General features: G+C 46.0%; 1 protein-coding gene across 7 annotated transcripts in view; it reads right to left on the bottom strand.

The window, feature by feature from the left end:
* Positions 1–24,897, bottom strand: part of LOC102447602 (cyclic AMP-dependent transcription factor ATF-7) — an 86,849-nt gene that overhangs the window by 46,641 nt on the left and 15,311 nt on the right. For 5 of the 7 annotated variants that reach the window (XM_075901626.2, XM_089774645.1, XM_075901627.2 and 2 more), the window contains one exon: positions 12,744–12,812. In XM_075901626.2, the coding sequence (XP_075757741.1) occupies positions 12,744–12,791 (48 nt within the window). In that variant the 5' untranslated portion in view covers positions 12,792–12,812. Of the gene's footprint in view, positions 1–12,743; positions 12,813–23,327; positions 23,433–24,897 lie in introns of all 7 variants that reach the window. The other 2 variants (XM_075901628.2, XM_075901631.2) reach the window with 1 other exon arrangement.

Raw genomic sequence — 24,897 nt, 5'->3', positions numbered from 1 at the left:
CACTACACACACAATTCTTTATTGTCTAGGTTACTCAGGGGGAATTTTAGGTCTTTAATGTTTTTTATTGTTTTAACCCAGCAAATAAACAAATACTAAGGAGAACCAGCTGGGACAAGGGCTTGCAAAGTGGTGGTGCAGTTTCTCAGATGGCATCATTAAGTAGGTGTTTAATAAACAAGATGCCATGCACCTCTCGAGGTTCATCCTCACAAGAGGTTTCCAGGGAATCTTTTCAGAACAGCATACACGTTGAGCCAACTACATTGGCCCTTGCATCCCTATTGAAACTGCAATACCTGTATTTTTCACCCCACCGTGGCAACCTACTGTTAGTGCCACCAGCTTCTAGCGGGGATGGGGGAGAAAGTCTTCAGAAGTCATCTATGGAATCTATTAAAATGGGCCTCGTGCCCTTTTGTGTTTCTTTAGGATGAAGAACTGAATTTAAAAAAGCCTCCCTCCTGGGCATGCCTACCACAGGGCTTTTTGCATCCTTACAGCTACATACCTGTGCAACCGGCCTCGTGTATATGAACTGCACGGGTGTAACATGGTGCTAGCCCAGGTTAGGGATATGAACTGCACGGGTGTAACATGGTGCTAGCCCAGGTTAGGGAAGTAAAATTTCAATTAATTGGATAATTGAATAGCTGATGCAATTTGCATTGGCTATTTGATTAGTTGATAAGGGCACCTCCACCTTTTAAGTGTAGCAACAACCCTAGGGCTGTTATGCTGTGAGGAGCATGGGGCCAGCAGGAGTCTGCTTGAGTCCTCCGCTGGCCCCATGCTCCCCACGGTGTTTCAAAGCAGCAGCGCCACATGGAGCCTGGGGCAGCTGACTCTGGGCTTCAAAGTGGCAGTGCTGTGTGGAACACCGCACGCAGCCTGGGCCAGCTGGGAATCCTGGGCTGCATGTGGCATTTCAAAGCGGCAGTGCTGTGTGGAACACCGCACACAGCCTGGGCCAGCTGGGAATCCCGGGCTGCATGCGGCGTTTCAAAGCAGTAGTGCTGTGTGGAGCCGAGGGTCTGGCCCCAGGCTCCATGCGGGGCTGCTGCTTTGAAGCAGCCCCTGTTTTTACCCGCCCCCTTGCTGCCTCTTTCTGATCGAGGCGGGGGTGGTGGGGGGAGAGCGACTAGTCGTTCACATCCCTAGAGCAGGTATGACATGCCTAGATGTACACGCTTAGGCTTGGGCTACACAATCAACGTACTTATGTAAAACCGTGTTGCTCCTTGGTTATACCAACCTAAGCCCCCAGTGCAGACTAGGGACACAGAAGGCTAACCGGTAAGCATCACCCGTAATGGGTTATGTTCACCGTTCGGTTAACCAATACTGGGCAGGAGTCTGCTCCAGCCGCATGGGGCCGCCCTGAACAGGGGGAGCTCAATCTAGCCCACTCCCCTCCCCCCCTTTAACTAGTTAAACATTACATTTAACCAGCTGCCCCTTGAAATGGAATTTTACATCCTTAGCGTAGGCAGCGCTGTCTCAGCCAGATGGCGTCTCCTTTTGAGATTGCTACCGCTCCCTGAGCGTAGCTCCTGCATCACAGGAGTCTCTCTCCCACTGGCACAGGGAGCATCTGCACGTTGCGCTAGAGCAGCACACCTGCACCGGAGCAGCTGCAGCGCTTTGTGTGCAGCTAAAGCCTCGGAAATCTCAGGACTGTTTTTAAGAAAATCCCTGACAAGTCAGAGACGTTTATCGTGAGCTTTTAATACTTCCATTGACGGGACGAAGCTGCCAAACCTTTTACAGAGGTTTTCTTTAGCTGCTGGTTAGACAGGTGCTAACAAAAGCCCCCAACATTTAAAGCAGTCCCTATAAATCCCATCCCTCAATTGTTCTTTCATTCTCACATTGCGTGATGCTATGAGGTACATGAGCAGAGCCAGCTTCAGCCTCAGCTGGAGCAAATTCTGTTTCAGGTCCCGAGGGTGCTGGATTAGAAAGGTTCAGGCTGTGGTAAGATCACACCCCACTACAGACAGAGCCTACTTATTCGTGTCTGAGAAATATGCTTTGAACTGACAGCTCGAGAAGAATGCAATGAGATTTCTTTTAAAGCTACTTAACTCCTTGTGTGTGCATCTACTGCTTTACTTTGCGTCACTAGGAGGTGGTGGCTACAGAACTGGCCTCTAGTTCAAAATGTAGCTGTTCTGATGGTGTTGTAAAATGACACACTACCCCCACATCGGTGATATCTCCGCAGCAGTATCCGTGAGCCCCTGGATTTGAAACATCAAGGTCTGGGGTGCCGCACGTGTCACCACACAGACCGGGCAGACATGATGTTCGCAGTAATGCAGCTTCACAGTAATGCAATCCTGGTAGAGCACCTAACTCCCATGGACTTCAACGGGAGATCTGCATGTGTGAGTGGCAGGCTCAGACCGGAGATTTTTGTGGTTTGTTTTTTCAATACTGGTAGAGTTGCTATCTAAACAAATGATCCCACGTGCAGCTGCTGCCCAACAAATCTAGTAGCATATCCTGATGAGAAGACGGCAGCCACCAATTAAAACCTCAAGAGGGAGAAGAGAAAGAGACTTGTGCTCCTGACAAGAACATGGTATTACTGTTACCATGGATCAGAGGGGTAGCCGGTATTACAAGTTGATTTTTGACATGCCCTCAGCAAAGTCTCATTAAACACAAGGGTATCTATGCTCCAATTTAGAAAAAGGGAATTCAGAAGACAGTCCAGAGCCACTCCAGTTGGTAGACAAGCGTCTGTCAGTACAGCGCAGCAGGCATACTTCAGATGTAAAGCAGGTGTAATATTTTTAAAATTTGCAGAGAATACTAACTGTAGGAATGATGACGCTTCTCAAAAGGCAGGAAATATTGCTATTTAATATTTATTTAATCTTTAATTATACTTTAAAACAGGCATTTTATAAAAAGTAGTTCTATTATAGTGCTTTTGTAGTTAAAGGCCTGTCAACATTTCCATTTTAAACCTTCATTTTTAGGGGGTTTATAATGTGGTCATAAAAATTCATTCTAGGTTAGAACCTGGCATATAGGCATCTCGGCCTAGAAGCAATTTTTTTTTTATTATTATTCAATTTGGTATAAATTGGTTCGTCTGTTAAGCTATAGGTATATAAAAAATAAATGTTCAGACGCCTTTTTTAGTTTATTTAAAATTAGCTTCCACCTGCCCACCTCCAAAAATACACTTCTCAGTGAGAGTTGGGACATGTATTGTCAATGCAGTGAAATAACAAGTTACAATTCCAATTCTTTAAAAAAAATTGAACACAATACTGAAAAACTAAAAGCCACTAAAAGCAGCAACTACTTTTACTATGAACTCACATTTCTCCAAGCGTTATCAATAGATGATGCACTACCAACCACTTTGTGCTTGGCATGTAAGTACTAGTAGTAATAGGAGTAGGAGTAGTAGTAGCAAAGACCTTGACCTGAAAGAAAAAGCTTCTGTAAACCTGTATTCGTCACATACTAAAAGGATTTTAACTAAGATGTTTCTCTATAAAATTTTGTTTACTAATTTTATTCAGCTATGGCAATTTCAAACAAAGTGGGAGGAAGACAGTTCATCTAGCTAGGAACCTAGTTATCCTCAGAAGCTTCCTTGGAGAATTTTTCTTTTTTAAAGCTAGCAATGAAATTACAGTTTCTGGCTCAGATTTGTAAGTCATTTAGGTGCAGCAGCACGAAGAGCTCACGATCAAGCCTTCCACATACATGCACAGAAAGCAACGAAAACCTAAACATGGAATAAAGTTTTGCCTCTACATTGTCCGAAGCCATATAAATGCAGGAGATGCACCTGCGCAGACCCTCAGCAGTGTCAGAATTTACAGTAGTAGCTCTAGTCATCTACAACACGTGGCCCGTGGCCTGTCTGTCTGTGGCCCACGGGGCAATTTGGGTTTACGCAGGACTCAACACACGTCCTGCAGCTGGGATCGTCCGCACATGGCCTCTACTGGGAACACGCGCCACAACAGCGAGTCAATATAATGGTCTTCACGATTACATCCCTCCTATGGCTGCAGGAATATTTTCCTTGTTTAGTCCTACCTGCCCCAAAGGCAACGCCAGCGTTTTTAATCTGCCAAAAGCACATTCTATGGTCATTCTGCGCCAGCTCAAGCTGCAGTTGAAGCACTCCTTGCTGCTATCCAGGGCTCCCATGTAAGGCTTCAGGAGCCATGGGAGCAACCAGTAAGCTGGGTCTCCCAGGATCACTATGGGCATTTCAACATGCCCACATGGAATCTTCTGCTTTCTATATGGCCAGTGCTTCTGAAAATGCATCATTCACCTTCCTGGCCCACCCTGCGCTGATGCCAGCGACGTGCCCAGGTGACCCACAGAGAAGCACCCCTTCTCTTGATGGACTCTGTTGTAAGACGACGTGGGGCAAACCTGCCATCTGCGTGCCACCGATCCTCCCACCGCACGCAGCGACCCCCCGTGCCACAACGCCATTGCCAACCACCACAGTCCTTGGGAGCAGGCGGCAGTGAACGGCCTCCAGGGGTTCTGACTCCACACTCATTCACAACGGAGCGGAGCGGCAGAATCTGGAGCCAGCAGCTTGCCTGGCGATTGCCACGTGATTCTCCACTGAGGGGGAAGCTCTCGTTCTGGTGTCCCAGACCCCCAGTGCCGGGGCAAGCTCCCCCTGCAAGTCCAGGAAAACTGCTTTCCACACCAACGGCCTGGCATCCCAGACCTGCAGAACAATGCGGTCTCATCGCAGGCGCCGGGCTAAGGGTGGGGGCTTTGGGATGCAGGAGGTGGGGCAGAGGGCTGGCACTTGATCTTACCTGGGCAGCTTCCTGCTGGGGATGGCAAGGAGCCCCTTTCCCTCCCCGAGCACAGCAGCTCAGTCCTAGGGCCAGCAGGGTTGGGCTCCTTCCCGCCGGCCACCACAGCATCAGTGCTTCAGGAGAGAGCTCTCCCCACTGCAGCAGGAGCAGGGCTTCCTGGGACGCTGCACGACCTCGCCGCTTCGGAGGAAACTTCAGACTGTGATCCACTCTGGTGCAGGTGGCAGCAAGTCGCACAGGAGGAGGGCTACCTGAGTGCACCACCGCTTGGAGGATGCTGGCGCACCCACGAATGCCCGCTGTCAACGGGGAGCGTGTGCAAACATGCACAAGCGATGCAATTATACTGGCTTTTTACCGTCAGCCTAACGTATGTGGACCAAACGCTGCAGTGCAGACAAAGCCTCAGCCTCTCTCCGGTGCTGCTCTGTGACGGAGACGCAGGGTAACACTCCGGAGTTAGGGCTGGGTTATATAAATGGGTGGAGATTCCCATTTCCAATACAAGCAGGTGGTGACCTGCTATGAAGAGTTACACGGGGTTCGTTTTTGTGTCATTCGAATTTTCTTTTCAGTTCGTTTGCAGTATCTTCATGAATTGGTATTGCCGAGCGATCCCTTTCCAAACAGATTGTCTACACAAAGTCAGAGAGGTGGACGCAGAGGAGAGCGGGTGTAATGGAAAGGTGTTTGGGCTGAGGGATAGTTTTAGCTGTAAGTGATCTCAACGTGTTGCTCACACACCCGCTCGGATTAGTTGGGGCCAATTTCACAGAGACCTGATTGATGTGCCCAGGCGCACACAGCCTTCACCACAAGGAGCATTTCAGTTGGATTTTATTCTCTAACAGGGAAGGGCTCAACGCTGCTGATGGAGGGGATATTCTCCTGCTGTACTCTCCCACCAAAGGTCTGCCCCCTGCATCCAGTTAAACACTAAAAACCCCCAAGGAAACTGACTCCACTGTGAAACAACAAGGCTTGCCCCGCACATATGTTATTCCACAAACACGCCACTGAACATTAAGCCACCTCTGTACCTTCTGCTCCATGCTGCGGCACACAGCAGCCCTAACAGCTTGACAATAGGTCTGTGTGTATTGGTGCATCTGGAGATTTCCCTGCACCGAGAATTGCCAGCCACTGATGTACTTGCACCAAAACAGACCCAATGGCAGGTGTAATGCCAGCAGACCCCAGTTGTCTGCGGGTAGAACCCAACCAGGGACCTCTGGAGCTTAGTACACGAGCCTTCACCGCATGAGGGAAAAGCCAGCTGGCTGTTAGCTAAGGCGGTGGAGCAGGCTCACTCTAAGTGCTCTCAGTGCCACTCAACAGGACCGTGCACCGCACCCTGCCACTGGGAGGGCTGCCCAGGCAGGCAAAGCTGTTCTTTGCAGGGTGCAGTTCACCCTCTACTCAGACCTGGGATAAGCTATGCTGCTGCACACAGTTCACCCTCTCCCCAGCGATGGTTTACGTCAGCGGCGCGCGTGGGGGCTGGGAGCAGGGCACATCTCTAGGGCAGGCAAGACTTGAGCACACTTCACATTCTGAAGGATGGAGAGGAGAGGCTGCCACGGGAAAGCCTCGCCGAGAGATGAGAACCTTTCTCCCTTTAATATCAGAGATTGTCTAACAGGGATAATCTATATTCATTTGTATCACACAGGCGATAAAACACACCTTACTTCAGCTCCACATTGAGCCAATCACAGAAGCCATTTGTTGCCTCGTATATTACAAAGCAATAGAGATTTAAGGGATAATGGCCGTAGCACCAGCGTATACAAAGTAATAAACTGCTTTTGAGGTTGGTTAAATGCCAAGTGATGCTGCAGCTTCAATGCCATAAACATTATTTCTATTATATGACAAGATAAGAGGATACAATAAGCAACAAAGAAGAAAAACCATTCTCCTGCCCTCGTGAAAGTTCTGGGCTTCTAGTTTCTTGGACTTTCCAGGGACGTCACAGCAATGACATGGTCTTAGAGGGGAATAAATTCTCAAATTAAGAGTGGGTTTAAGACCCAAATGATTGCTTGAGGAAATGGCTTGTATAACCGTGATGTGATGAGATTCTCTAAGTGATCTGTCACTTCAAAATGAAATGTTCTGTTTTTCAGGGCAGTAACTGGCCGGAGCCATCCTCCTTGTCGAATATATTCAACATTGTACCCCCTTAAAACAGTTATCGAGTTTAGGCAACTCTTGCGGATTAATCCTACTAATAACGACCTTTCTATTATAACACTTCCTAAAATCCAAAAAGCGTTTTGCCTTCACAGATGGCATTCTAAAGCAGGTGGAAAGAGGGAGGTACATTCCATTATCAAACGGACACATTATTCTGCACTATTAGCTGAGGATTCAATTCCACATTCAATCCTGAATCTTGGGAGTGCTTTTAAGAGATAGCAAAGTATTTTTAACATATGTTTATAGAAGGGGGAGAAAAACAGAAATTAAGTGATTTGCCCAAGGCCACAGTAAATCAGTGACAGAATTGCAAGCAGAAGCCATGCCTTCTTCTTAAACCTTTGTCAGCGATGTCTAAGATGCTTAAACCTGCTAAAATCCTATCTTTTATTAACGAGTCAGTGCTGTATCATTGTACATTTTTAGTCAATACCTTTCAACTGTAACGACAACATTAAAGTTTATTGCTAACATTTAGTTCCAAAGGGTGTAGTTCATCACAGAGAGTATATTTCAAATGGGGTTAGAAGACTATTTTAATAATCATTAGCCAGTGCATGACACCTTCCCCAACAGGACCTTTTGGATCCATTTCACGCACAACAAGAGCCTTAACTCAAGGCACAGTTCTGCATCTACTATAATCAATACAGAGACTAACATGCATCTTCATTTTCTTCCGAGTGCTGCAGCCATGGGACACATTCTTGTTTGTTCAACAGCCCCTCTTTCTGGCCATGAGGGCGGGGGAAGTTGGGGGGGGGGGGGAAGGGAGTGTCATCTGTCCTCTTAGAAAAGAAACCAGATAAACGACCTTCAGCAGAATCTTTTATGCAGCACATTTAGAACTCAGCTGGGTCACATCAGACTCGCGGTTGGGAAGTAATCATGTACAGAATCCAAAAATAACAGCCATTAAAGACCTAGCAACCAAAACATGTTTACATACCTACTGCAAGCTCACTAGTTTCGATTATATAGCAAGTATCGTAAGATCTTCTAATCTATTTTAGGTGATCCACTCCTTTCACCTTCCCTTGTCACAGCATTTTTCTACTTTCTTGACAGAAGCAGTGGAGGGGAAGGAGCAAGGAGGAAGTAAAATGAGAGGCTTGTCACAACCACATAGGAAAAGAAAAGCCAACTGACAACTCATACAAGGAAGTGACAGACTTCTCACTTTACCAAAAAAATTGCGTGGCTGGCTTCACAACCGTTGTTCCAAGTCTGCTTTTCAGAGCTTTCTCCTTTTCCTTCTCCGCCTAGGCCAATGGTTCTCAACTCATTTTAGTCCACAGACCACCAGGCCAATCAAAAAAATTTCGTGGACCACCTCCTTTTTGAGACATGATAAAAGAGGAGCAGAAAATGAACATTTTGGTTTGAAATTTATTTCTTACCAACAGATTTTTGGTGCCTGTCCACGCCGTGTGACTTTGGACAATGTTCCTGTGGACCACCAAAAAAGTCACCATGGACCACCAGTTGAGAACCACAGGCCTAGGCTCACAAGCTCTTTAAAGTCCTATTTCCAAATGGCGGGTCACTGAAGAGTGTCAATGAATTCTGGACTGCAAATAAGAGCAGGAGACATCGCTTGCGGCAGCCAGCACAGGATCCTATTCGCTCACATGCGTGCAGAGTGAAAGTTTTCACCTTTGATCTTTAAAAGAGGAAATATAAATACGATGCTGGTGAAACGTGCCAGCCAATTTGCTATCTCTGAAGGGTGGGGAGAGCCCATCTACTGCTAAGGACCTACCCTAGTCTGAACAGATGTCCTGATGCTAGGAGCTTTGTGTTCTATCTATGCCTAAACCCCTGCCCTGGGAAAAAAAAGTTGTGTTCCAATTTTTCCACACTTACTCTCTGGCCTCCCTAGCCCATTCTCTTAGTTGGGAATAAGCTCATACTACCAAAGATCAATTGATTCCATGGGAACAACAGGACTCGGAGCACGGCTGAACGATTTAAAACAATGGATAAGAACGGGGCAGGTGATCAGAGAACTCCAGGCCCCACCCACCACTCTGCAAAGAAGTTAGCGGACAAGCCAGAAGAACTCTAGCCAGCTCTGCAAAGTAGTCACATAAAGAGCCCCCGAGTCAGTGCTTCCCCATTGGTTTGACAGACGAGCGTCAATTGTCCGGAGGGAGCCGAGGAGGGAATCTCATGGCTTCGGGGGTCACTGATGGGACGTGTACCTATGAAAAGATGAGGGGTGGGGGGAGGGGGCTCTGGCAGAGCCAGAAGAAGAGGCTGTAACCTGGCACACTGCAGGTGAGTGCACTAGGGACTCTGGAAGGAGCCTGATCCACAGCCCTGATGCAGCAAAAAGAAGCTTCCCCTTCCAACGTCTCTCATCGCAGGCCTGAAGAGACAGCCCTCTAGAGTCGATGGAAGAGCCTCCCCACAGTCAGGTTGGGAGGGACACTTCAGTAACCTGTCGATTGGCAACTGGCCTGGGACTTATTTCACAGAGACCATGGCCTGCAGCTCAAAGCTTCAGTGTTTGGTGTTGCATGTTCTGTGAGCCAGGAATTTTAGGCACCGTGGGGAAAAATTCACCCCTGGAATAAATGGGTGTCATTAGAATGGAAGCTCCAGCTGAACTCCCCCTGCATGTCCGAGCAGAGGCTTACCCCTTTCAATGGAAGGAATCCGAGTGGCTTAGGAAAAGTCAGGGTTTGGGACCAGGAAAGGCAGTACATGCCATCCAAATCAGAGCGCACGGAAAACAGCCTCCTTCCCAGGGACGGTCCCACAATTACTATTATAAAAATCAAGTTATTAAAAGCTACAAATCAAACCTGCCTGTCTCTGGGACAGTGGAAGCCGACTGACCCCCCTGGTTGGCATTGGAAAACCTATTGTCTATGGAGAATCGATGTCAGCTGGCTTTCGAGTTGGAGATTGACCTCCACATCCTGCCCCCGACTGTGTCTGCTGGTCCTCTGAGCTACCAGACAGCTGCGTTCCACTGCAGAGGTGGCTGCATTTTAGTGGTGAATGCCATGGTTACAGTTAGTAAAATGCTTTAAAGCCTTCAGGGTAAAGGGCACCACAGAAAATGATGTAAGGATCGGAAAGCACGCCCGACAGCAAGAGATTCAGGAACTCAATCTAGTTAGCGTTTGTGCTACGTTATCTACGTGTACCTACATTGGGAACACCACTAAACTGAGGACTCCGCAATCTAGCTTAGAAACACAACAAAATCCTATGGCTGGAGGTTGAAACGGACACGTTTAAATGAGACACAAGACACACATTTTTAATATGGAAGGTAATTAACCATTGGAACAACGTACCAAGGGCTATGATGGACTTTTATTACTGGAAATTTTTCAGTCAAGATTGGATGTTTTTCTAAAAGATAAGCTCTAGTTCAGTGGTTCCCAACCGGGGGTCTGCGGAGGGTATTGCAGGGGGTCCATGGGGGAAAAAAAAAAAGAAATAAAAATGATCATAGAAAATAAATTTTAAATAAATTGCAATGTTACAATCAATTATTATTTTTAAATTAAATATCTTCCAATCATGTTATTAATGGCTGTTCGAAAATCTTTGTTGTGGCGCTTGTGTGACAAAATGATTGTGACTGTTAGAAGCGTACGAACGTGAGCCATCCATTCAACATGGGTCTGGGGCTCAAATCAGGCTCGCTGAAGAGAAAGAAGACTGATGAGCAGAGTGAAGCATCCACAAGTGGAATGTCTAATCAGACAGACATAAGTAAATGAAAAGTGAGAAAATACTGCTCTGACTACTAGAATTGGCTTTGATTTGGGGGGGGGGGGTCTGTGAACGGTTTGAGGGGGGATGATTGGGGGTCTGCACTAGTGAAAAGGCTGGGAACCACTGCTCTAGTTTAAAGAGAATTAAATTCAGGGAAGTCCTGTGGTTTGTGGTATACACATGGTCAGACCACATCCACACTGTGGTCCCTTCTAGCCGGATAGTACAAGTATCATTCTCTAGGGCATGGACTGTCTACTACTGTGATGGGGCCCCATTCTTCACTGGCCCTTAGGCACTACTGTCATAAAACATTACATAGCAATAAGTTAACACTGCAACATAAAAATCAAGAATTGACAGAATTACACAAAAGGAGGATTTCTTTCAACAAGGAAAGAGAAAAAGCAGTCACCTCATCTCTCATTTGGGTGGGTTTTTAAAAATGATTTAAATAAGCTTTGGGTTGCCTTAGTTGTGGTATGAATCTGATTTTAGAGTTAGTTATATAACTGAAGTGTTCACCTCCGTGCACAGATCCCGCAAGCACGGCTTATGACGACTTGCAAAATTTCAGGAAGAAAAAGAGAAGATAGGCCACAAAACCAAGTCTATATAAGCACAGGATAAAAAAAAAAATGCATCAGAGGAGACTGGTACTAGAAATGTTTGTAAGCAAAAGATTAAAACCACAGCAACTGTATATTTTTTTAAAAAGTCCAAGTACTTGGTTAGTGGTTTAGATTCCTCCCTTGCACAAAGTAGCTATATCAAAATATTAACGTGCTGTCTTAAAGCACATGCCTCAAGCATTATCCTGTTTAATGTTCATCATGAAAAGACCCAAAGAGGCATTAAAAGATTGGGGGCCCCCAAATTAAGCTGTGGGGGTTCATCCTGGGAATTGGTTATGGCTCCCCAGTGTGTCAGTCATAATAACCTGGCAACCCATTTCCCTGTCTGACCATTAGGTAACAGAGTGGATATGAATCACTGAAGATCTGGTTAAAAGCCACAAACCATTTAGTGGCATGCCTGTTCACCCCTTCTGAAATGTTGGCACCATGACAGAAGCTTTTAATTCATTAGCAAGAGCAAGTATGCTAAGGAATTTATGCAGGATTTTACTAACTCTCCACTGGAATGGCTCAGTAGTTCAAATGTTTTGGTTTTTAAAGGGAAAGGAACTTCAGAAGGTATGACAATGGGTGCCACCTAGGATCACATGAAGCATTAGTGTTTTAATGAAGGGAAAACGACACCCTCTGTTTTTAGAGGTTTGTTTTGCATTAAATCAGACTTCAGGGAAGCACTAACTACTGGAGGGGGGACAGGGGGAGGGAACCTCTCTTGGACATTACCAGCCCAGGCACAAAGTCTACTACCTGCCCTTTCACGCATGAGAAGAGGTACTTCATGCATTCATAACAAAAATATGCAACCTAAGCAAGTGAGCAAAAACAACAACAAAAACTTTCGCAAAGCTGCAACTAACAGTAACAAGTAACCTATGGAGGAAATTTTTTTTTTTGAAAGCTCAAAATAGAATCAAGCAGTTTGGGGTTCACATAGCAGCAAACCATCAACTGTCACATTCTCAGCTGCTTTGCGGAATATGCTCACAGCTAACTCATCCTGACAGAGAAGGAATATCTGTCCTTTGGTTGAATAGCCTTGAATGAAGGTGTGTAACACTACGAGAAGACATTAACTGGAGATCAGCATGTCTTCTCTGCACTGTGTGGGTCTCATGAAAAGCACTAGCAGAATAACAATATGGCACAAAGCAAGGCAGATTTCATTACTTTGTAGTGCTTGCACTTGGTCATAACTTGGATTTACACACAGCAAATCCTCCGATCTGATTACCTCCAGTGATCATGTAAAACGCTGGCTTTAAACTCTTTGCCTCAGTGATAAAAACAGACACTTTGATTCACAACACCACATTCACAATAAAGTATACTGTAAAAGTACCTGTCCACAGCCGGGGGCATTGCACACAAACGGCCTGTCGTCTCCCATATTTCATCCAGCGGGGCAAAGCTGAGGAGAAAGAAAAGAGGGGTGGAAATTGTTAAAGTTAAACATTCAAAATATCAAGAGCAGAAGCTCTTCAGAGGAATATAATTAGCTAATACTGCAGATATGGGGGGGGGGGAAACAGAGGTTCTCTGAGCCCCCAACATCACATGTGTGGAAGAAGGGATTCATCTTGCCTGGCTTAAGGTGACCCTGTCATTTCTGCAATTGCAAAGAGGAAATACAGTGTAGTAGTTAAAAGAGGAGCCATGACAGCCTCGACCAATGGTCAGAATAAGGGGTAAGTGGTCAGCATTCGGGGGTTTCACTCCTGGTTCTTTCATGGCCTGGCCTCCCTGCAGTAGACGACAGACATGCTAGTTCTGCTCAAATAAGTGCCGTTCAGGCGAGCCTCCTGAACACAAATCTACCTGGACCCCCGCTTCCTCAAGCTGCCTCTCCTTGCTACTGCATGTCTGTCTGTCCATGCTGGGAAGAACTCTGCCAACGGCAGTGTAAACATACCCTGCCCCAAGCCCCCACCTGGAAGTGGCAATGGTATCATCGTATCTCAGGGCAGGACTAAGAATTAAACATTCATCCTCAGATGGAAGCTACTGGAGAAAAGCAAAGTATTAATCCACTTGTTTATTTTCTTCATTGATTTTTAATGTAGTATACAAAGCTGTACACACACGCACATTTTTCTGTAGGGAGAGTGCGTAACGCAGAAGCAGTTAGATAAATCGAGTCTGCTCTACATACAAGTTATATTTTCAATGGGAGAGAACTAAAATTTGTCATTTAATTAATTAAGGGATTATAGGAGTGGTGCTCCATTTTACAAGGCAATAATCTGGCTCCCCAGTGGGTAAACTACATGGCTGATGGCAAGGGTAATTTATCACAGATTATAGCCAAGGATAACAAAGCACTTTGCCCTATTATGCTACAAGTGAAGCTATTCTTATTAATAAAAAATAAGAGTAAATAAAGTAACCCCCACCACCTCAAACTCTAGAAATAATGGTTCCATCCACCCACTGATATTTTTATAGCTGGATTTTAAAAAGCTATAATAAAGAAAATGTTATCTCTTCGGGGGGTTTACTGCGTGAACGTGTTCCGACTGCTCATCTTGTTTCCAGCCTTCGTGTTACGCTCTTGGCTGTAGAAAGCTGACAGGCATCACTGGAGCCAAGAACAGAAATGGAACCAGAATGCAGCCAAAATTAGTTCATAAAAATACACACTTTGTTTAGATTTTAAATTTTTTTGACCGTGCAGAAATACCTTGGTAGCACAGAGGATGGGGAGGGTTATTTTTAGGAACTCTCTGGAAAGCATTCTAGTGGGGCACAAAACACGGATGGGGGGGGTATGTGGGTGGGCTGCAGAAGGAGGGAGCTGAAGATGGCTTCGGGGGATCCAGTAATTGCATTTCTGAAGGGATTGGTCAGATTGGAGCTTTTCCCCTCCCTAGAGTGCTCAAGCAACTCTGGCTCAAGTTGGTCACGGTTAAAAGCTGTTACCCTTTAGAGGAACAGAATTGCAGTCCACCCACTTCTCACAGGCCACTGAACAGCTGTTGAAGGTCTCTACAAAATCTGCTCTCTCAATTCAGATGATGTTTAGCTTTATTATTAAGAAAATGAACTCTAGGCCTATAAAAACCATGGGAACACGAGGTGAATAGCCTTCAAACAAAAATATAAATGGGCTGGCAACAAGGGTGCTTCATAATTTGCATCTAAATAAGACTAGCCACAAATACTAGCCCCACCCAGAAAGCTCAGAGAAATGGACCTTGCAGAGTGCATGGAAGTAACAAGCTCAAAAGATCCTAGAGAAAGACTTGAGCTAAATCCTAGAGCTGGAGGCTTCTGTTGATCAGAAAACCCTCATGAGAGATGCAGCTGGGATCCAAAACGGCTTACAGTTTTATAAATCAAACACCAACATCCTAAATTCTACTATAAAGCCAGCACAGATCCCAGAGCACCATCCTAGCACAAAGCAGGTGTTTTCTCATGATGTATAGACTATAGACTGAGCGCTCCTGACAGGGACCTCGTCTCAGCCACGCCTTTGCCGCTGAGAGGACAGCAAGAGGAGTATCTAAAACACGTCAAAAGCCTCAGCAAGCACAGATGCAGGGGGAAAGCAAAACAAAAACTAGCCTTGGCCACCTCTGTCTAAGCTTCCAACTCAGACCCCAAACTGTTTACTTGAGAAACTGAAAGGTGAGTGTGCTTTCTCCAATAAAGGGAGTGGATGTCCACCACTACTTTGACCTTCTAAACAGAGCCTGCAGACATGACCACTGATTTTCAACCAGCTCTCCCTCGTTCTAGACCTAACCTCATTCACGTACGGAATACGCATCCGATGAGACCACAAAATGCAGATAGAGAGGTAGGTGTTATCAATGGCATATTGAAAGCAGGGTAAGTTCATGCTTCTTCAATAACAGCCTTCAAAAGGATGAATACATGTCAAATGATGCAGTAACATGTCTGCCCCATGCTCCTTTGCTCCAAGCAACGCTCTGAAATCTAGAAAGAAAGGAGCAAAGCAACTAGACAAACTCCATTAACCCCAAGTGAGGACCAGAACCAGCTCCCCAAAACCCTGCCATCAGCTGTACCAAGGGAAGCAGATTGATCTAAAAGAGCTGAGAGCCTCAATTTATCTTTGCATTCTTCATTGAGATGGATAATGCAACTGATACGGTGTGTCTAACATAACCAAATCTCAAATCTCACGGGAGTGAAAGGAAAAGTTAAGACTACAAATCCTACTAAAATTGCTTTGCCGCCCCCTTTCGCAGAAGAAGGTGAAGTTTGAAAGAGGATGGTAATTTGGAAGGACTATCAGTATCAAGAGGTGGTGTACTGAATAAAGACCTAACAATTGCCTACTTATGGGGAGCTGTACCATGTTCTCCCAAAAGGATGTGATGGGTTCCCCCAAGCACAGTTCCACTATTTCCAGCAGGTTTTTTTATGAATCAGGAAAGACACAGGTCCATCATGCACACCAAAGACCCCTCAGAACCTCCAGACTTTAGTTCTGCAACCAGCTTAGTGTGGTCCATAGGACTTAACCCAAAACTCCTGACATCCAGTTTCAGATCTGCAATCCTACTTGTGTTGTCTTTGACTGCTAAAAGACTTGGCAATTGTTTATATCTTTAAAGGGCAGTGTTAGTCCTTACATGCTCCGAAGCAGGAGGTGGTTATAAATTGACAAATTGATTCCCATCTTCATGCCTCAATCTCAGAACCAAGAATTGTATGCCTATGGAAACTATGCTCTCCTCGCAGTTAGGGAGAGCATGGGCTTAGATTCATTGGTGACGCAGTGTAGGAGGAGAGATTGCATTGTCAATGCCTACGCGACACACCTATTGTCAAGGCAGTGACAGTCCTCTGGGAGTCCAGCGGTTCTTTCATCAGCCATATTAAAACAACAGGTTTGGGGAATATTAAACCATTGACGAAAGAGCCATCACGCTGTGATAACAGGAGAATGGCAGACAAGAAATGGATGAAAGTGGTATTAGTTATCCTTTAAAATTTTGTAAAAATCAGCCTTAAAAAGAGATAAGCTACTGAACGGTGAGTGGGTGAAGAGGATTATGAAGTTAAATCATTAACACAGTTGGGGGATTTTACGTGGAGCCGAGTGGTGTACTTAGCTAGGAAGAGAAGCGATTTTATTTTTCTAATAAAGTGCATTAAACTTCCAGGATAACAAGAAGGCAAAAATCCTTACTTTGCCCTAATTAATGTAATGTCAGATATCTGTCATTTTACCAGCTTGTTTCATCCACCCCTTCTTAAGATGTTGGGTCTCTTTTCGTTTGGTATTTATGCTTCCAAGCTATTCAAGACATTAAAGAAATGGATCAGCAGTTACTCTTGTGGCTTTGATAAAACCAATCAAAACTGAGAAAAAAACCCCATAGTATTTCAGGCTCCCCCCCAGACACTTCTGACAGAGTAACCAGCGGTGCTATTTAAAAATTTGAGATTTGTGCACTGAGAATTGCAGTTGATCTTGCACAATGTTAGGAAGATTCATTTTGGTTTCCCTCAAAAACTATTAACTGCTTACTCACTATGAACGATAACCTGAATGTAAATATATGTAGAGATTTATATCACACTGAGTCAGGATAAATTGCTTCAATAAACTCTATTCTTAAGAAAAGGCAGAACTAGCAGATGACTGGATACTGGGGGAATGGCATTTGTATTCCTTTCCCCACAGCCCTGGGACAGCATTTTGCTGTTTTGATTATTTTTAGCATGTTTGAAAAGGCAACAAAAAGCACAGGATTAGATTACTGAATCATTCTTTAAATCCTCTTAGCGCACTTCTGAAGAGCCTCTGCCACCTCATGGAAAGCTTTGGAAAAAGCCCAAACATTCTTCTGAGAAAAAGAACCGGCTTCTGTAGTCTATTTTCTTGTTCCCGCCTCTCACACCATTCAGATGAGCATGAAAACAAAGTGCTTATTCCCCCACTTACAGTCAGCAAGCTGTGGGCCATCATTTCCAGAGCAAGACCATTGCCATTTCACAAAGACTTAGGAGGTTTCATAAGAGGAGTGGGGACAAAGGTAACATGTAACCTTCCCTTGCATGGGTCAGCCAAGGAATTCCCGCTTTGCAAAACTCAACGCTGAGTGCGGGACATTGCTTGGGTGTTGTACCTGGCTCCCCATGGCTAGGGACTACCGATTTCTGTTATTTTTGACGCAGATATGAGAAAGTCATTTTAAATTGTTTCTGCACGTGCCACAAGGCCACATGGTCCACTACACATCAGGCATGCACAGAAGAGGTGTGTTTATGATAATGTCAAGGATGAGTCAGACAATTTCCAAGCAGAAATAAGACAACTCTTACTCCAAGGAGCTTATAATTTGGTCCTACTTCAAGTGCAAGTCATTTCCCACCATGCATCTCAGTTTCCCCAGCTGTACAGTGGAAATGAATGCTTCTGCACCTTGGTAAGCACTTTAAAAATTGTACAGAAGTAGTGTTCCCACTACATTAACTACTTTCTCACTCTAAGCAGCTATAGATTTGACTCCACAAGGAGATTTAATAAAGCGAAACCTCCACTAATTCAGACTAATGACTGAGGCGCTCCTTGCCCATTAACACGTTAAAGATAACAAACACCCAGGGGCCCACAGCACAAAGTGCATTTTGCTTCTGTATTTGATACGTGTAAATAAAAAGACTTTATTCGCTGCCATACTGAGTATATTTTGTTAACAGTGAAGGCTTAAGTGAAAACGTCTCCAACATCCAGATTACAATTTTCAGGAAGGGTAGATGGGCAGTGAGGGGTTGGAAGAATTGTTAGGTCTGTGGATTAGAAGAGTGAGAATTAGCACTAATTAAGATTTTTCAAAAATTCACTCGGGTGTGTAAATGTTTTGGTGCAGGCATCATATCCGTACTGTCCAGGGGTGCGCAAGATCTGGCCTGCAGGCTGGATCCAGCCTGCCAAGCCACTTGATACTGCCCATGGGCCATCTCATTGGGACCCTCAGGCACAGAGCAGCCCCATGCTGCTTTAAGAGGCTGGCTGCTCCCTGTGGTTCTCTGCTCTGGGAGGGGAAGGAAGGAGGCATCAGGGAGAAGAGGGCAGCTTCACAGAAGCAAGCCAATGAGGCGGAGAGATTTTGCTACACCCCTCCCCCAGACCTGAATCCTCTCCTGCACCCACGTTGCTCAGGGGAGAGATGTGAACCCCCTCCCGGACCCTGGACCCCAAGCTTCTGCTCCTCCTTCACCCAAACTCCCTCTCAGACCCCACACTCCATTCTGGACTCTAGTTCCCTACCCAAAGTTCCCTTCTGCACCCAGCCTCTGTCCCAGACCCCACATCCTCTCCATAGAAAAGTAGGTTCTTGGCCACTTATCAAAATCTTGGAGAGCCCACCTGTGAAAAATTATTGCCCACCCACTGGCCTGCAATGGTCCCCTCTTGAATCAATTCACCGGTTAAATGCAGTGTTAAACATTCAATGGGATTTGACATGACTAGTTCAGGGTATGGGAAGTCCCCCGCAGCCCTTAGTGACATACGTTTTGCTGGCATACGCTCTCACAAGACACAGCACTATGCCAGGTCTCTGACCCACACAGCTCCCACCGCTCGTTCAGGTGGGTTTATGATGTCAACGGGAGAGCTTTCACCTGTCAGCATAGAGTGACTACATGAAAGATCTTACAGTGGTGCAGCTGTGCTGTTCCCAGCCTGCTCGTGTCACTAAGGCCATGTCTACACAGTAAGCTGAAGGACACTTACCTGTGGTGAGAATCGTACGTGGGAGACTGACGTGAGGAGTCATTTTTACTAATTTCAATAATCAAAACTTCAAACAGTTATTTTTACGAAGTTTAATGCCACACTGATTAAGCCTCAATGGAGGAGTGTGTTCAGTTTTGGGTGCCCCCGTTCAGGAAACACGTGGACAAACTGGGAAAAGTCCAGAGAAGAGCAACAAAAAAGATGGAAAAAAGCTGGGTTTGTTTAGTCTGGAGAAGAGTCGGTTGCGAGGGGACGTGACAACAGTTTTCTAGTACATAAAAGGTTGCGAGAAGGAGGGGGAAGAAAAATTCTTCTCCTCGACCTCTATGAATAGGACAAGAAACAATGGGTTTAAAATCAGGGGTCAGATTCCGCTCGCCAAGCTACAGGGTCTGGCCACTGGCTGCCTGGGACCCTTAAGCACTGCACAGCTGCCGCCACTTTAAATACGGCTGCTCTATGCTGGAAGGAAGGAGGCTTTGTGCTCTGTCCTGCCTCCCAGCAAAATCTCTCAGCTCCCATTGGCTAGTTTCTAGCCAATAGGAGCTGAGAAATTTTGCTGGCAGCGGGGGCAGCCAATGAAGCCTCCTCACACCTTTCTCTCCCCCCCCCCCCCCTCGAGTGGGAGAAGAGCCATGTGGAGTAGCACGCGACTGCAGCCTTCAGGTTCCCGCAGGACTGTTGGCTAGGTATGCACTCCCCAGACAGAGCCTGCCTCTGGCTCCGGCTCCTACCTTCTCCCCCCACCCAAACACACTGTACCCCCTTCACCTAGGTCACAGCTCCCTCCCACACCGTGTACCCCCTCTTAGAGCCCCTCCCCTAGGCCAGAATCCTCTCCTGCACCCAGATCCCTCCTGGACCCTGCATCCCAAACCCTTGCCCCAGATCATAACCCCCTCCTTCACCCAAACCCCCTTTCAGACCCCACACCCCCTCCTGGAGCCCAGTCCCTTCCCCCAAGCTCTCTTCTTTACCCAACCTCTGTCCCAGACTCACATCCCCTTGGTAGAAAGGTGGCCTTTGACCACTTGCCAAAATCGTGGAGTGGCCCCCCATTACAAATTATTGCCCACCCCCTGGTTTAAGTTATGGTTTAGGTTGGACATTAGGAAGAACTTCCCAACTATCAAGGTGGTTAAGAACGGACAGGGCTCGACAAATAGTGTAATCGACCCGCCTGTGGCGAGTAGATTACAACCTGGAAGAGCTGGCGCAGAACGATCTGCGCAGAACGATCTGCGCATGCGCAGAGCGCAGAACCGCGCGAAACAGCGCGGCTGGCAAGTGGGACTCGCTGCCGCTTGGTGAGCCCTGAGAACTGGAATAAATTGCCTAGGGTGGTTTTGGAATCTCCATCACTGGAGATTTTTAAGAGCAGGTGAGAAACACCTGTCCAGGATGGACTAGATAATACTAATTCTGCCACGAGTGAAGGAGACAGGACTAGGTAATCGCTCGTGGGTCCTTCTAATCCCATGATTCTATGTCTACACAAAGTGCTAATCAGCCTATGAATTTGGACACTAGCACAATCAAGTGCTAAGTTTCCCATTTTATTTCAGTCCGCAGATTGAAGTAGTCCCAAAATGCGTTTACTAACTCATTAAAAAAAACAAAAACAAAACATTATATCCTAGTCTACGCTAGACAGACCCCTAGGGTAAAATTTAAACAGAGCTTTACAGGAAATTAGATGCACCAAACTTATTAACAGGAATGAAAGTCCGATCTGCCACAAGGAAAATTCATCCCCTAAAAACATGCTAGCATCTAATGGAAACCAGTTAAGCTGTTCTACATGGGAACAGCTTCTCATATATCTTTTTTTCATTTTCATTGTAAGCGTGAAATAACTTTGAGCCTCTACATGTATGGGAATCCATGTGGTGCTTTCATGGAATCATAAAAATACTGGAGAGGTCATCAAGTCCAGTCCCCTGCTCTCACAGCTGGACCAAGCACCATCTAGATCATCCCTGAGAGAGATCTACCTAACCTGCTCTTAAATATCTCTAGGGATGGAGATTCCACAACCACCCTAGGCAATTTATTCCAGTGTTTAACCACCCTGACAGGTAGGAAGTTTTTCCTAATGTCCCGCCTAAACCTCCCTTGCTGCAGTTTAAACCCATTGCTTCTTGTCCTATCATCAGTGGCCAAGAAGAACCAATATGTGTGAGAGGCCAACATATATCTAAGTTTTATAGATGGGAAAACCAAGGCAGGGAGTTAAGCAATTTGCCCAAGGCCACAGAATGAGTCAGACACTTTTTGGAAGCATCAGTCAGTTGCTACAAGGGGAACGACAGTCTAATTGTTGGTGGATAACTGTACACAACCACTTTCTCTTCACATGTACAACGTCACATATTCCCAACCCGGAAGCCCTACTCCGACTCCCCACACCTTTCAGAGCTGAGCGATAACCGCCTTTCTTGTTTCACGCCAGAACCGGCAACTGAAACCACTTCAGTGGTAGGATACGTGTACTCATCCGCCTGCATCTCTCAACTGTCAAACATGCAACAGGCAAGACGGCACTGAGAGGCGTGGCAGGGGTCCAGGACCACGTGCTGGAATGGTCTGAGTTCCTCCTGCAGCGATGATGGGAAACAGCACTTACACTGCTAAACCCCTGCTTGTGGAGCCCTATAAGAATTCTTCCTTCCTCTGGTCTTACTCAACATCTACAAGCAGTCACCAGATGAACTAGTCAGATGTCACACTGAGACCAGGCAGATCTGGCCACGCTGCTGACTCCTTTACACGCTCTCTCCTTGGCTAGGAGTCTCCACTCTATCTTGGCACATGAGGAGCTGGCTTCACTTATGCACACCTGCGTCACCTCTTGGCTGGACAACAGCTATCCAATATGCCCGGGCATGAAGTCTTCAGTGCTTAAGAAACCCCAATGGTACAGCACGCTGAAGCACATACTCTGTGGGAGGCTACTGAGGGACAGGGCTGGTGTGTTTGCAGTCGCCTGTGCTGCAGAGAATCTCCTCAAATCAACAAAATAAGGCAGAAATCTAGGCTTTGTGGTTATTTTCAGAGCACTCAATGGTCTGGGGTCAGGGTAGTAAAACACCTGACAACATCACATAGTCTTTCTATTTTATTTAATAAAAAAATCAATTTAACAACCATGTGTTCAAGCTCTTGTTGCTACAGTTTCAAGCTCAGAGACACATCATCATCTCTGGTGCCTCTCAAATTTGGAGATGTTAGCAACACACAAAGTCCAAAGATAGTGACCGCACCCATACACTTACTGCATCTCATCAACGCAGCGAGGAAAGTTATAGCTGCCCATGGGCACACTAACCCTGAACAGGCATGCAATGAGTAAGCCCACGTCTGTATGTAGAGTGCTACAGCTGTACTGATACAGTCGCCCGGCTGCAGTGCCACTGGTGAAAATGCTGTATGCTCATGGGGAGAGAAAAAAACCCAAAACCCCAGCTCTGTGAGCAGATGCTCTGTCAATGGGAGCAGCTGTCAAGTCAATGTCACTCAGGGGGTTGTTTATTCAGATCTGAGTGACAGAAATTGCACCGACATGGGCTGTAGTGTTGACTAGGGATGTGAACGTGCAACGGTGTACACAGTTAGCCAGCGAGCCTGGGTTCATCAGTTAACTTCCACAGTTACACGCAGGATCCCGGTATGCACCGGCTCCCCACACGCACCAGCCAGCTCACCCTTCCCCTACGCTGCTGCCTCTCTACCAGAGACAGCTGCGTGGGGGGAGGCAGGTGGGAGCTGGTGTGTGGGGGAAGCTGGCTTAAAAGCCGGCTCCCTGGGTGCAACGGCTCCCGAGGAGCCGCCTCCCCCACCACGTAACCGCTGAAATGATCAGCGGTTACACAGTTACTTACATGCATTTTAACATCCCGAAGTGTGCCGAGATGCTGGCAAACGGATGCTAAAATGAGCTAACTGTGGGCGAAGTCCAGTCAACAACTTTGTTCTCTGCACAACAGAACTTTCGCCATTGAAGATAAAGCCTGAGCTTGCAGGAGACAGAGCTTTCTTGGGAACCTGCCCAAGACAACGGAATGAACTCTCAGCAGCTAAGGACCATCACAAATCTGACCACCTTCCGCTTTAAATACAAGGCTCACCTTTGACCCTGCCTTCTCTAACAGGGCTGGGCAGGTATTTAAAACATTCCAGAACAGAACGCTCAACCACACATACCTCCGCCCCTCCGGGAAAGGATAAGAGAACACACTCGTCACACTGCTTCACGTACTGCCGGAAGGCTCTCAGCTATATTGTGCTCATCACCACCACCGTAAGAACCTGCACAGAAGAAAATAGACTTTGTCCTCCTCTCGCGCTCTAACACTGACCTCTGTCTTCTGGTACCATCTGGCCACTCTGGTAGTAACAAACTTTTCTACAGCTCCTGCCACTTAGAAAAGCTTACCTGTAACTTTCCATCTCATCAAATCTTCACTAAGAACCACCTTCTCCTTTGCCTGCCTCAAATTTTCTGGTTGTGATTTAGCTCTGTAAAACGTAGGGCTATACAGTCGGCATGAAAAATGCTCTAAAAATAAAGCTACATTGTTGCACTGTACACTGTGTGTGACTGCTGTTATTATAAGAATGCCTGGTGCCCACAAGTCTTATAAGGCTTAATTGAGACAGCCTAGCTCTCAAGTGCTTTTTTAGACACAAAAGCTGTATACTTTTAACTATATCCATATAATTAAAGCAGTACAATCCTTCCTAAGTATGTACACAGTCATAGACATGGGCGTAAGTTACTCCTGTAAAAATTTAGGGGATAAATACGGCGCTTTTCCACGAGAATAAACATCTGTGCTAAAGGCTGAACTGATTTTACTCTCTCAGTAAAGCACACCACACACCTCTAACTGAAAATGTTATATCAATATAAAACTGGAAATTAAGCCTTAGAGACTTCATCTCATGCACTCCTACTGCTGGAAGCTTTATCGCTCAGCTGAGTCCCAGTTTAACGTCAGAAGGGATCACAGATTATCTAGTCTGAATGCCTGTAAGTCACAGGCCACTAACCACCCCCCTTCCTAAGCCCACCAATAAGAATTACATCAACGTAGTAGACCAGCTCTCAGAAGACTGTGCTATTGTGTGCTACAGGCAAAGAACAGGAAAGACCAACGCCAGAGGCCCCCACAATGGCAGGGAACAGATTAGGTGATAGATACCTTGATAATCTTACCATGTGACCTGCACCCCTTGCTCCAGAAGAAGGTGAAAGCCAGTCTGTCTGGTGGAAACCTAATCCTGAGTACAGGAATCACTTAGAACGCAAGCGTGAGACACCTACTGGGATTTAACCAGTTGGAAAAAGCTGAAACAGAAGAAGGAGCTGGAAGATTTGTTCCTAATAACTTTCCTTTTTCCTATGTGGATGTGGGGAAGAAGAATGTGCTATAAATCAAACAAGGGCGCACTGTAGATATGAATGGGTTGAGAGTTTGTTTTGAATGAATACAGATACAATTATAAACTTCATTCCCTGTATGTCATGTTTATAGTAGGCAGTTTTAGCAAGTTATTTCTCAATCAAAAGTTGATGTTTTACTTTTGAGAATCAATGATGCAAGATTTTAATGTGAACTCGTGAGTCTAAGTGCAGCATACCGGTCTGGGGAGTGGGAGAACTGCAGGGAGATACAAGATAAACCTAACGGCTTAAATGCAGGATGGATAGAGGGGACAGTTTAGATGGGTTAAGCGCTGGCTTTGGGACACATAGCAAGGGGCACTCACG

The sequence above is a fragment of the Pelodiscus sinensis genome, chromosome 31 (genome assembly GCF_052426305.1).
Source record: "Pelodiscus sinensis isolate ZL-2025 chromosome 31, ASM5242630v1, whole genome shotgun sequence".
In the NCBI taxonomy this organism is placed as follows: Eukaryota; Metazoa; Chordata; order Testudines; family Trionychidae; genus Pelodiscus; species Pelodiscus sinensis.
This window is presented reverse-complemented; position numbering and strand designations above follow the sequence as displayed.